The 13528-nt window shown below is 39.5% G+C and overlaps 1 protein-coding gene across 1 annotated transcript in view; it reads left to right on the forward strand.

Annotated features, from left to right (window-relative positions):
• Positions 1 to 306: 306 nt before the first annotated feature.
• LOC138354850 (uncharacterized) overlaps positions 307 to 13528 on the forward strand; it is a 25801-nt gene continuing 12579 nt past the window's right edge. Inside the window, exon 1 of the mRNA XM_069309347.1 lies at positions 307 to 467. Within this exon, the coding sequence (XP_069165448.1) occupies positions 307 to 467 (161 nt within the window). The remainder of the gene's footprint in view (positions 468 to 13528) is intronic.

The following is a 13528-nucleotide window of genomic DNA, read 5'->3' on the forward strand; positions in this document are numbered from 1 at the left end:
TTCTACACTAGACAGGATATTCAAACCACCTGTTACACCATGAGGCTCTGCCAGCTGCCTCATGGGTGCCCACTGTCTCTGAGGCTATTTTACTGGTCCTTCCGTACCTCATCGGCCCTCAAATTTCACGAAAATTGGGCCTAGACACAACCCGGGATGGCAGGAGTGCCATCCCTGCTAGACAACACGGTAGCGTCCGCGATTAACGGGGGTGGAGGGGGAAAACTCCCCCCTCCACTCAGATACGTGCTCGTCCACCTGCTACCCTGCTCAAACTCACGATTTCGCGGGCTAAGGAAACTCAAAATGTCCATACCTCCTCCCTACTTTGTCTTGACCAATCGGCACGAAGCCGGCACTGTTCCCTCGTGCCGCTACCAATCACAGCCTTTCGCACCAAAACACAGCTCGGAGCATACATGCCTTCCCCCATCACAGGCCTCACTCACCCTCAAGCGTCCTGTGATGTCACAAGGAGGGGGAGGCCTAAAGACAAGACGCAATGTGTCTCACATGGGGGGGGGGGGGCAATGTTCACCCCACTCTCCCCCCACCTAACGGTTTTAGTAAAGTACCTCACATACCACTTCACTCTCACCTCATCCTATTTCACAGAAACAAGAAAATCTCTGTAATTCTCTCTACAGAGCAATCACAGACTTCTGAATACTCACAAATGATAGTCCTTAACATAAGCTTTCATTCAACACCCCACAAGTATATGTTAGTTTGAAAGCTTCAGTTTCTAGAGTCCCTAGAGCGACTAGCCTAATCTAGAAACTAGGAAAACTAGCTGAGGGAATCTAGATTCCCTCACACCTACACTTGCACCAGAGGTTGTACCCCTTCTAGGTTTAATAAAAATATATATAATATATTTTATTTTAACTTTGTTGCATAAAAAGGAGTTATATATAAGGTATAAACATGATTATCATAAGTTGTCGAGTTCCTCCGGCTCCTCAGATAGCGGGCAGGAGCCCTGAATGCAGTGTGCATTTCCTCTCTGTATCACCACGCTGAAGTAATGGATAAGAAAGCTGGTAGCTCTAGGGGTCTCATGTTGTTTCCATTAGCTTAGAACCCAGTTCCTTAAAAAAACTGGTGGCACTCTTACCCCCAGGCGCAGAGTGTTTCAGAAGCAATGGGGACAAAATTGTTGTGGTGATCTAGTTCTCTGTACTTACGGGATTATGCTGATTCCCTGTGAATGGCAGTGTCACCCGGATTTACAACACTGCAGTCAATGTAAGTGTTAGCCAGGGTTGATATAAACGAGCGACCAATAAGAGCAATAGAAGCAGCAGAGTTACAGTGCAATAGGTAACGGGGCTCTCTCGCAGCTGGGCATCCAGCATATAGTCCACACATTCTCATGTACTATTTACATGTATACTGTTACGTACCCTTATAAGATACGTAAGTAAATATATTAATATGTACATTTATAATTATGTGTAAATTACAAGCATGTATATTAATATACTTATATGTTTTATGCAAACGTACATTCATGTTACAGTGTTGGCGTTAGGCCCAACGTATCGTGGGAATGATTGTTTTATTTCTTTGTGTGCTCAGTTTTCCCACGGGAACTAATGATTTATATGTGATCATAAGTGGGTAACAGAGGTGAATAATAATTGAGTGAACTGTATCTGGCAAATTGTCGTGGGATCGTCCGTTGCTGGGTGTGCATGCCATTATTCCCTTCTGTATGCATATTTTAATTACTATGTAAAGAAGTACTTACTTTATTTGTGTATATCAATATGTATTAATTATTCATTAAGTTAGTTTAAGATTACTCTTGTCACAATGTATTGCTCCATTGTTGAAATAAATAATATTGTAACTTTGGCAAATTGTTCGCGGGGCAAGGCAATCTGTTTTGATTCCCGCGTTTTGTTAATCAGTAGCTGAACGGGAACCAGAGAGATAACATCTTGGAGTTAAGTTATACATTTTGTTCTGTCATAGCCATATATATTATAATTGTAATTTAATGTCTGGAAGATACAGTGAATTTTTTAATGTGATATATTGTGACCATATAATCATCTGTTTGCTATTGAGATTTATTTAATATATATAGATAAGATATTGTCTCTATTCTTCAGTCCTAAGGAAGATTTCATTTTTGTGCTCATTACTTATCAAGGGGTTATACTGGTGATTCGCTATTGAGAACAGCAGTTGTGTCGTATCCCTAGACGTAATTAAAGTTGGCTGCTGTAGGATCACGAGCCGTAACGTACGATAGGTAACAAAGAGTTATGGGGGCCTGTGCCGGGAAAAATTGTTCCCACCTTAACTTAACTATGCTAATCTAACCTTGCCTTCCTAGGTACCAGTGTGTCAAGTGTCTGTGTGTTTCTTAAGAACTATTCCATGTGCCAAGCAAGCCTTCCTGTGTGTCAAGTAACAACGTTTCACGATTTTGAGGTAAGTCATCCTATATATTTTGTTTGTGCAGTGAGGCCAAGCGAATTTTCAGTGTGGTGACAATTTTACAGTGAAGTGTAGTGCAGTGCCATTGTTTTAATTATTTTTGTGAATCAAGTGCCAAGTGTTAGTAACGATGGAGGAGAAAGTTGCAGCGTTGGTGGCTCACCCAGACTTTGAAGGGATTCAGAACCTTAAAAAGACTGAGTTAATACAAATGGCAAATCAGTTGGATTTGACCGCCAGCAATAGAATGGTTAAAGCCCAAATATTGAAAGTCATTGTGACGCATTTTGTTGAGAATGGGGAGTTAGAGGAAGAAATTCTAGAAGAGTTAAGAGAGGAGTCGAGTGATCAGATGACGTTAAAGCGTCTTGAGTTAGAAGCGCAAATAGCCCATGCTAAGCTTGAAGCTCAAAAGGAACAGAAAATATTAGAGGCGGAAGTTCAGCAAAGGGAGCTTGAGACTAGGCGTTTAGAAATTGCGGCACAGTTGCAAATAGAAGCCACAAAAAAGCAACAATTAGAGATTCAACAACAAATGGCTGACACTAACTTCAGGCTTGAATCACAGCGTATGGCAGCTGGGCATGGAAATACTAGTAATGTTTCAACAAATAGTGATAATAATCCCATCAGGATGAATAAGTATATAGAGTTGCCCAAGTTCAATGAGGAGGATCCTGAGGTTTTCTTTGCACATTTTTATAAAATTGCCATCAGTATGAACTGGCCAAGGGATCAGTGGGTAGCCATTATGCAGTCTCAATTTAAGGGGCGTAGTCAGGAGGTTTTCACATCCCTACCTGACACTCATAGCTTTGATTATGACTTTGTAAAGAAAAGCATCCTAAATGCATACCAGTTAAATCCAGAGGCACACAGGCAAAAGTTCAGAAACCTACGGAGGATAAGGGATCAGACAATAGCAGATTTTACTCGTCAGAAGACGAATTTTTGCAACAGATGGTTAAAGTCACTTGCAGTCACTGATTTTGATGCTCTAAAGAATCTTCTTATAATGGAAGAAGTATTGTCATGTCTCCCAGACCAGTTGTCTACTTTTATGGCAGAACAAAAGAATGTAACAGATATTGATGAGCTGTCAAAGCTCGCGGATGAGCATGAGTTGCTGACTAGGGCCCCGTTTACGGCCACTTCACCTAAGTCTAGTCGTAGAGTAAATTTTAATGCTCACCGTACTCCTTATCAGTATAAGTCTCCTCCTGGTGCGACAGTTACTCCCGTGAACTCTTCTCTTACTAACCCTAAGATGGTTACTCCATTGCCAGGATCATCTAAGCCTAGTAATGCTAATTCTAAACCGGCAGTTGGTTCTACCAGTGTGTCCACTGTCAAACATTGTACCCATTGTAAGAGAAGGGGGCATGTGATTTCTTCATGTTTTAGTTTGCATCCTGAACTACGACCAACTGGTCTTATTATGAGTAAAGGAGTGCAACCTATTAATTCTTCATGTATTACAGTCAGTCCCAATTGGATGGCTGAATTCAAACCCTATATTTCCACAGGTACCTTATTATGTAATAATGGTAGACATAAGACTGTTCAATTACTCCGTGATACTGGAGCTTCACAGTCTCTTATTACCCAGAAGGTACTTGATGATGTTGACACCCGAGATCTGGGTGAAGTTGTGCTTCTCCAAGGTATTGCCGGAAGTGTGCAACCAGTGTCCTTATTGCAAGTTAACCTTGATTCTAACTATACTTCAGGATGGTGTAATGTTGGTGTAAGTAAACAACTGCCCATTCCTGGGGTAGACCTTATTCTAGGTAATGATTTTGGCAACCAAATGGTTGTAGGGCCCAAGTGTCCCATCATGTTAACTAAACCCCATAATGTATTAGCTCAACCAGTAGCAGATGATATTATTTACCCTGCTTGTGTTGTAACTAGATCAATGGGAAGAACAGGTGAGAGTAATCCTGTCTTCACTGAGGTTGCTGTTCCCAAGACCAGGACCCCTTCAGTAAAGGAGTGGGAGGTGGATCTTGAGGATTCTTTTATGACTCGACTGGATGATGAGAGTGAGGCCGTAGTAGAAGCCCAGCCGAACCTAAATCACAAGGAAAGTGAAGGTGAGGAGGCTGAACTATCTGTACCTTGCCCGCTTGTCTCCAGTGCGCCAGTTGTCGAGAGTGAGGCCGAAGTAGCTATGACTCCATTTTATTCTGATCAATCGGGAAAAGAGATCAAGCTACTAGTTTCTTGCCCGCTCGCTGCTGAGTCTGAGTCATTGCCCTTAAGTGTTGTACAGACTACTGATCCTAGTTTAAGTAAGTGTATTTCTGAGGCTCCTGATAATATTGATGCATTGGAGGAAGGGACGGGTTTCTTCTTCAAGGATCGACTTCTGATGAGAAGGTGGAGACCCAAGGGAACTCCCTCTTCAGAGGATTGTGAGATTAGAACCCAACTCGTTGTCCCCAATGATTATCGTAGGCAGGTCCTGCAGGCTGCACATGATGATCCCATGGGAAGTCATCAAGGTATCACGAATATGTACCATAAGATAAGTAAATATTTTTTCTGGCCAAAGTTAAAGAAAGACGTGGTCAGATATTGTCATAACTGTATACCCTGTCAAATTGTTGGTAAACCAAATCAATCTGTACCTAGAGCACCATTGCAACCTATTGTAGTTCCTGATGAACCATTTACTCATGTTGTAATTGATTGTGTGGGTCCTTTACCTAAGACTAAATCGGGTAACATGTTTTTGTTCACTCTCATGTGTATGACTACTAGATTTCCTGAAGCTTATGCTCTACGGAATACCAAGGCTCATAATCTCATCAAGTGTCTTGAAAGATTCTTTTCGTTGTTTGGAATGTCTAGAGTTATTCAGAGTGATAATGGGGGAAATTTTGTTTCTAAAGTTTTCAGAACTTTTTGCGAATCCCGAGGGATTCGGCACAAATTATCCAGTCCATATCATCCCCAAAGCCAAGATGGACTTGAACGTTTCCACCAGACTTTGAAACAAATGCTGAAGACAACCGGAGAAACTCATCCACGTAATTGGGATGAGAATCTCCCCTTTGTGTTGTTTGCTGCTAGAGAAGGGCTACAAGAGTCATTGGGCTGTTCACCCTTTGAACTAGTGTTTGGTCACCAAGTAAGAGGTCCTCTTAAAATGCTACAAGAAAAGTTGTTGGGAGATGTCTCTGTTCATCAGAGCGGATTGTACTTGAGTGAGGTCAAGGCTAAGTTGTGTCGAGCTCGTGAGTTGGCGAAAGAACACCTGGGAAGGACTCAACAAGCCATGAAAGTAAGATATGACAAGAAGTTCAAAGCTAAGCTAAGGTCGTTTGATGTCGGAGATTTGGTGTTGGTGTTGAAACCTCGTATGGGGACTTCCATGTCCCATAAGTTCGCAGGACCCTACCAAGTGGTAGACAAGGTGGGAGACCTAACTTATAAACTAATTAACCCTAATCTTTCAGAACCCCAAATGACTGTGCACATTAACAGATTAAAAGCTTATGTTGGACCTGGTGTAGTAGCTTGTTTTAGTCGGGAAGAGTTACCACCTGAGGATAATTGTAGTGAGAGACATGATGTTAATATCCAACTTCTCAGTTCCAGTTCCAATGGCAGGGAGATGCTATGTCATTTACAGGAGGAACAACGTGATGAGTTCCAGATTCTGCTGGACAACCATACATCTCTGTTTGGGGAGGTTCCTACCCAGACCCATCTCATCACACACGACATTCAGCTCCTGGACAGCACCCCCATTCGACAACATCCGTACCGAGTGAATCCCGAAAAGAGGAAAATTATACGAGCAGAAGTGGAATATCTGCTCCAGCATGATTTCATTCGGCCAAGTCAAAGTACTTGGAGCTCTCCGTGTTTGTTAGTGCCAAAACCAGATGGAACCTGGAGATTGTGCGTGGATTACAGGAAACTGAACAAGAACACTACAGTGGACGTTTTTCCTTTACCCTTGTTGGAAGAATGTATAGAGTCCATAGGTCATGCCGAATATGTAAGTAAGCTTGATTTGTCAAAAGGGTATTATCAAATTCCATTAACAGAGTATGCTAGAGAGGTTACTGCTTTTGTTACACCTGATGGTGCGTATGAATTTAATGTCATGCCATTCGGTTTGAGAAATGCACCTGCTACTTTTCAAAGATTCATGAATTTCTTACTCAAGGATGTGCCAGATTGTAGGGCCTACCTTGATGACATTGTTTTGTACAGTAAGAATTGGGCAGATCATCTCTTAGGCCTTAAGAACTTGTTTACAGTGTTGAAAAACGCAAAGTTAACCATAAATATGAATAAGTGTAGTTGGGCAAGAGGTACGATAACTTATCTTGGACACGAGGTAGGACAAGGTAAGATTATCCCCTTACAAGATAAGATTCAAGCCATTGTGGACTACCCAGTGTTGACCAATAAGAAAGGAGTCCAACGGTTTATTGGTATGTGTGCATACTATAGGCGTTATTGTAGAAATTTTTCAACAGTAGCTGCTCCTTTGACAAACTTGTTACGCAAGCAAGTAAAGTTTCAGTGGACACAAGATTGTCAGAATGCTTTTCAGAACCTAAAGGGCATATTGTCCACCTCACCTATTCTTGCTAGTCCCCAATTTGATAAACCATTTATATTACACATTGATGCGTCAGATGTTGGAATAGGTGCTGTGCTTATTCAAGTTGGTTTAGACAAGATTGAGCATCCTGTGTATTATTATTCTAGAAAATTTAATGCAGCTCAGAGAAATTATTCCGTGGTAGAAAAGGAGGCGTTGGGTCTTATATTGTCAATTAAGAAGTTTGAGATTTACTTATCAGGAAATAAAGTGTTAGTATTTACAGACCACAACCCCCTTATCTTTATAAATATGATGAAAGTCAAGAACCAACGAATTCTGCGCTGGTCATTGTTTTTGCAGGAATTTAATGTAGAAATCAAACATATTCCAGGCAGACAAAATGTTATTGCTGATGCTTTGTCAAGAAGTTTTGATGTACCATAAATGAAATGTTTCTTTTTACTTAACATTTTTACTTCGGAAAAAATGCCATTGATCTTCAATCCATTGCATTTTTTTTCTTGGAGGTGGAAGTGTTACGTACCCTTATAAGATACGTAAGTAAATATATTAATATGTACATTTATAATTGTATGTAAATTACAAGCATGTATATTGTTATACTTATATGTTCTATGCAAATGCACATTCATGTTACAGTGTTGGCGTTAGGCCCAACGTATCGTGGGAATGATTGTTTTATTTCTTTGTGTGCTCAGTTTTCCCACGGGAACTAATGATTTATATGTGATCATAAGTGGGTAACAGAGGTGAATAATAATTGAGTGAACTGTATCTGACAAATTGTCGTGGGATCGTCCGTTGCTGGGTGTGCATGCCATTATTCCCTTCTGTATGCATATTTTAATTACTATGTAAAGAAGTACTTACTTTATTTGTGTATATCAATATGTATTAATTATTCATTAAGTTAGTTTAAGATTACTCTTGTCACAATGTATTGCTCCATTGTTGAAATAAATAATATTGTAACTTTGGCAAATTGTTCGCGGGGCAAGGCAATCTGTTTTGATTCCCGCGTTTTGTTATTCAGTAGCTGAACGGGAACCAGAGAGATAACATCTTGGAGTTAAGTTATACATTTTGTTCTGTTATAGCCATATATATTATAATTGTAATTTAATGTCTGGAAGATACAGTGAATTTTTTAATGTGATATATTGTGACCATATAATCATCTGTTTGCTATTGAGATTTATTTAATATATATAGATAAGATATTGTCTCTATTCTTCAGTCCTAAGGAAGATTTCATTTTTGTGCTCATTACTTATCAAGGGGTTATACTGGTGATTCGCTATTGAGAACAGCAGTTGTGTCGTATCCCTAGACGTAATTAAAGTTGGCTGCTGTAGGATCACGAGCCGTAACGTACGATAGGTAACATATACAACTTTGTTTCTAAATTCTTATCTTGAGCTGAAACTTTTCGATGATAAGTGTGATAGCACCACACCACCACATGAGCACCACACCAGCAATAAACATCTCTTTGAAATCCCCAGAGTCAAACTAATTCTATGCAAATAAAACGACCAAGCCTTTGGAACTTACTCCTTGACGAATTAAGAAAAAATCTAATCTATGCCCTATTCAAAATTAAACCAAAAAATACATAATTTCATCCTCATAGTTTCCTTCCTTGTGCTTCAAACTCACACTGAATCTTGTACCCCTTGTACTATTCCCAAATATTTGTACTTAAGACATATATCTTTACCACTGTAATCACCTCTGTCAGTTTATATTGTAATTATTTGTTGATATAAAACCTTGTTACAATGTACTTTTTCATTTAACCTGGTATGTTAGATTTAGGACCTGCACGAAACACTATGTTAGTGGCTTTGAAAGAATGTACAAATACTAATTTTATGTAATATCACCAACCCATTGTACCTTGTATTGAATAAATTATTATTATTATTATTATTATTATTATTATTATTATTATTATGGATTTAACGTGGATATAATATAAATCATATGCACATATAAAACATTAAGTTTTTTTATTATTTTTTTTTACATTAAGGCTCTTCGCTTAATAATATAATAAGACGCTAACTGACAGCTCGGATAGACTTAGTAATCTTGAGTAAAAAATCCGTATATAAACAGGGCGAGTGACGCCATTATACAGCCGACGGAGCCCAGAGAGCCATTACGAACATACCCACACCAGGTCATCAGTACTTTACAACATTACAGAGTTTCAGCCTATCAATGGGACGTCAAAAATCTTAATAACATATAAGATTGAGCACTCTGTACTTTTAGATAAAACCTGTCCTAACAGAACGTCGCATTTTGACGTATACTCTCCCTAAGGCCAAAAATCGTCGTACTAGAAATTGTAGCGGCATACGAAATTGTTATACTCTCCCGTTTTCTGTTTTGGGTCCTCTGGTAGGCTAGAGCAGGGCACTTTAATATGATAGTTTCTTGACGCTAGGAAACATTAGGAGGACGAGCTGGTAAATCACACAAAGTAAAATAACGGGACGTTTGTGGTATTAACTAAAATGTGGATCCAATTTATTTTGTGCCACTTAACCTGTTATATTACAGATAAAAATAGCTGTGTTAAAATTAAAATTTAACCTTACGAATAGGTATTGAAGTTCTTTCATCCGGCAGGTAAATGAAGGCAGCATCATTTAGGTTGGGGTCTCCCTCAAACAAAACAGAGCCACACCAGGACCTTAGTTACCCTAGAAGAGAAGCAAACTAGCTACTCCCAGCAAACGGCTAAAATTTAACGCTTTAAGTCACAATAATGTGATGTCTATGAGAATATCTTCAGTACAGTTGGACGGACATTCAGGTCCTTTGCTTGAGAAGTAGACTCACATTTATATATGTATGTTTTCTATTACCTCGAGAGTTTCATTTGTATTTAAATAAGTTTTAGTATGGTGATAAGTGCAACACTCGCAGTTTCTATATATTTTTTAATTGGCTTCTAATAGGAAGATTGAAAGAGATTGATGGTTTCACAAACAATATACTCCCGAGGCGGATATCATGAGCAATGAGTCGTACTTAAGTAGCACTTAACAAATCATTCTGTGATTACCACTGGGAGGGGGAGACGCTAAACGCCTTTGTTCCTAACGTGAAAGTTTAATAGTGTTTATCGATAATATTGTTTATGGCATAAGTGTGTGTGTGTGATATACTATTTGTATTTACCTATTTGTGCGTGTAGGATAGAGCTGTTAGTTCTATCCAACAGGCATCCAAGAATCAGTGCACCCCCTGACATACCGACTATACCACGGTCGGCTAGGGGAACTCCCTTGTCCCCTAGATCACTTCTGTTTGCTCTTTCTAGACATAGACGCCGTACATAGGCCTTGTGGTCTTCAACATACCGCCGACATTCCTCATCTGTGCGAATGTTTCTATCCTTTGGCAGCACGCCATACTTAGTCACATACAGATATATGTGATATCCCTATAATCCTCATCCATTCTGTGTGTGGTGTGTGTGTACCTAATCCTGCTAACCGACAACATACACACCCACAGCAATATTGTTCTGCAATGTTCTTCACACCTTTCTTCCTAGGTTTCTCAACTTGATGAGTCCTACTTTTCTGATTATGAATCAAAAGTCTACGGCCCCACGTTGGGCGCCATGATGTGAGAGTTTGAGTTTGAGAATTTGTGGAATAAATTGAAATTGGTATAAGGAATTTTAGCTCTGAAAATTTCTAAGAATTTTCTTTATTCTTTAACCTTTATTCCTGTCGTGATATTCAACTAGGTCGCCTGAGGAAGGACTTGCTTAGCTAACACACCAGTGTAGTAAACAGCTCATTCCTCACTTTGGGACCATGTATGAACAATTGACTAGGCGCGAGCAAACGCCGAGACCCCAATGAAAATTGAAATCCCCTCTCTTAGGCCGCCGACCTTCGCCAATCGCCGAAGCGAATCTAACGAGTAGGTCACGGGCTCTCACAACAATAATTTATTGTTGTGTGGTGCCGTATATTTGATCCAAAGCTCAGAAAATTAGTCTCAATTTTATTAGTCGAGTGTGAAGAACATTTGCATAACAATAATAATATGTGGGGGTGTACGAAAAGACAGTGTTAACCATAATAACTTAGTTTATTCAATAAAGTACTAACTACTACAACAAAACAAAAAGAAATATCAATGACGTTACTCGAAATCCTTCCTGTGACACTATCAATGACAGCTAGACACCAGCCCCTCGGACTGCATAATGAACTAACTCGAACATAAGCGTGACCACAGAGGAATCAACAAGAAACAATAACTAACAGATCTATAATCACAATTACAACAAATGACACAGTAGGTTCTGAAACACGTCTCCAGTAACCTCCTAACTGTTCTACGCCTCAGTGCAGTCTACACCTGCAACAGCGGTTGCAATGCAATCAAATCAGTAGTCTGTCAATGACAACAATAACTAATGGGTTCACTGGCAACTCCAGCAACCCTTCCTCAAATTAATCCTTACGTTAACACTCCGTCCCACGGACGATCAACAATCAATAACAATTGATTTACGTTAATAACACAATAACATTTACGTTAATAACAAGGTAACATTTACGTTAAATTAACAACTCTTACAACTGTCACTAGTAACGCGGAAATCAAACAACACTCTACCCGTCGAGCATTCAGTGAGAAAATCCCATTAATCCCTGTACTACCAGACAGCTGATTAATCTCTTTACTAGTTACGTTAATTTACGTTAATCGGTTACTAATCACTCAGCGATGGTAAACTCTGATTTACAATGTCCAAAGTGCTAAGAGAACGGTAATCACTCGTGATTACCTTTAGAGTAATTAATTACTATCCTCAAGATCAATAATTAAATAATTAAAATACGCAACCTTTCACACTGGCTCAGCAATTTACATTAAGGTATGAATTCCGTCTGAGCCTTCCATACTCAGACCAATTCAGGCGACTAATAACAGTAATTAGCCCCACGTTTACGTTATTCTAAAATGACGCTACTCCTCCCACGAGTCAATCAAGTGCCGGTACTTCCGAGCAGATAACGACGTTACGTTAATGGAACAATGTAGCCTTCGTGTGAGTCGATCAAACAAGGATCGAGGTTAATTACTTTGACTTCCTGAAACACGTCAATTACCCGGCCCACTGACCGTTAATTACGACAGACAATACTCTAATTCTTATCTGGCTGATGGCTAGGCTCCTCGAGACTACCGTAGCTGCTTACAGGAATGTAAATTAACCCAAACGCATTCTACGTTACTCAAATTGTCAAAGAACAAATTCTCTTGAAGCAATGGGCGTTCCCTTGGTTACGTTATATTAATTGCCTCGCAATCACCTCACTGAATACTGGACTTCGATGTCCTACCAGATAACCAGGAGAATATATGTGTATCCAAGTACTCGTCTACAGCCGAGTTCCCCCACGACAATGACAAATCACACTAACAAATCACAGTGATTTATGTTACAATCCGGTTGCAATGACAATACTGCAGAACCTAGCAAAATAACATACAGGACATGAACCCTCTAGAACACTGCCCCACAATGGCTTTACTGGACTGCAATCACATACGGTGATTGCTCAACACTAGCAACAATCACCATCAAATAACAACCCCCTTTGCAATAACACACATGGCAAGTACTCTAATTTCCAAATATTAGAATACTGCACACACTTACTTACTTACTGTTGCAAATGACCCCTAGAACATAGGTCAATATATATCAATCACCTCACAGTAAATAACTCAATAACACTGGGCACCGTGACACTACGATTATATATATATATATATATATATATATATATATATATATATATATATATATATATATATATATATATATATATATATATATATATATATATATATATATATATATATATAATTACTGCTGACACATGTAGCCTACAGCTATCAAACGTTATTGGGAACACTAAGGAGAATCTCACACTCCTTAAATCACATGGGTGAGTGATTTATCGATCACGCATGTCGATAAACACTCGAGAGTTACGTTACTCGACAGAGCGGGGGCGGTCTCTCTAGACAGCCTCGTCGCTCACCAAAATTACGTTAATTAATACTGCAACCACAATATATATTTATATAAATCACACTTGTCACGGCCCTGGGAACAATACAAGAAATTAAGTCCACACTGTGGTACACTCCACAATAATCATTGCCAGGAATCACTGGCGTTACACATACCTGAGCGCTCAGTGTTGGAATTTCACACCTGCAAGACCACACATGCAAATGATATCACTCCGTCCCACGGACGATCAAAAATGATTACCACAATGAAATAATAGAATTATTACATGGACATCCTCTCAGTCCTTGGCTAATCTATGTATCCTCTGTTCCCGTGTGTACCCACACACACACACACACTGTACGTCTGTGTACACCAGACTTAAGTCCCTCTGGACTGACAAGATGACGACACAG

Source organism: Procambarus clarkii, chromosome 6, assembly GCF_040958095.1.
Source record: "Procambarus clarkii isolate CNS0578487 chromosome 6, FALCON_Pclarkii_2.0, whole genome shotgun sequence".
NCBI classification, from domain to species: domain Eukaryota; kingdom Metazoa; phylum Arthropoda; class Malacostraca; order Decapoda; family Cambaridae; genus Procambarus; species Procambarus clarkii.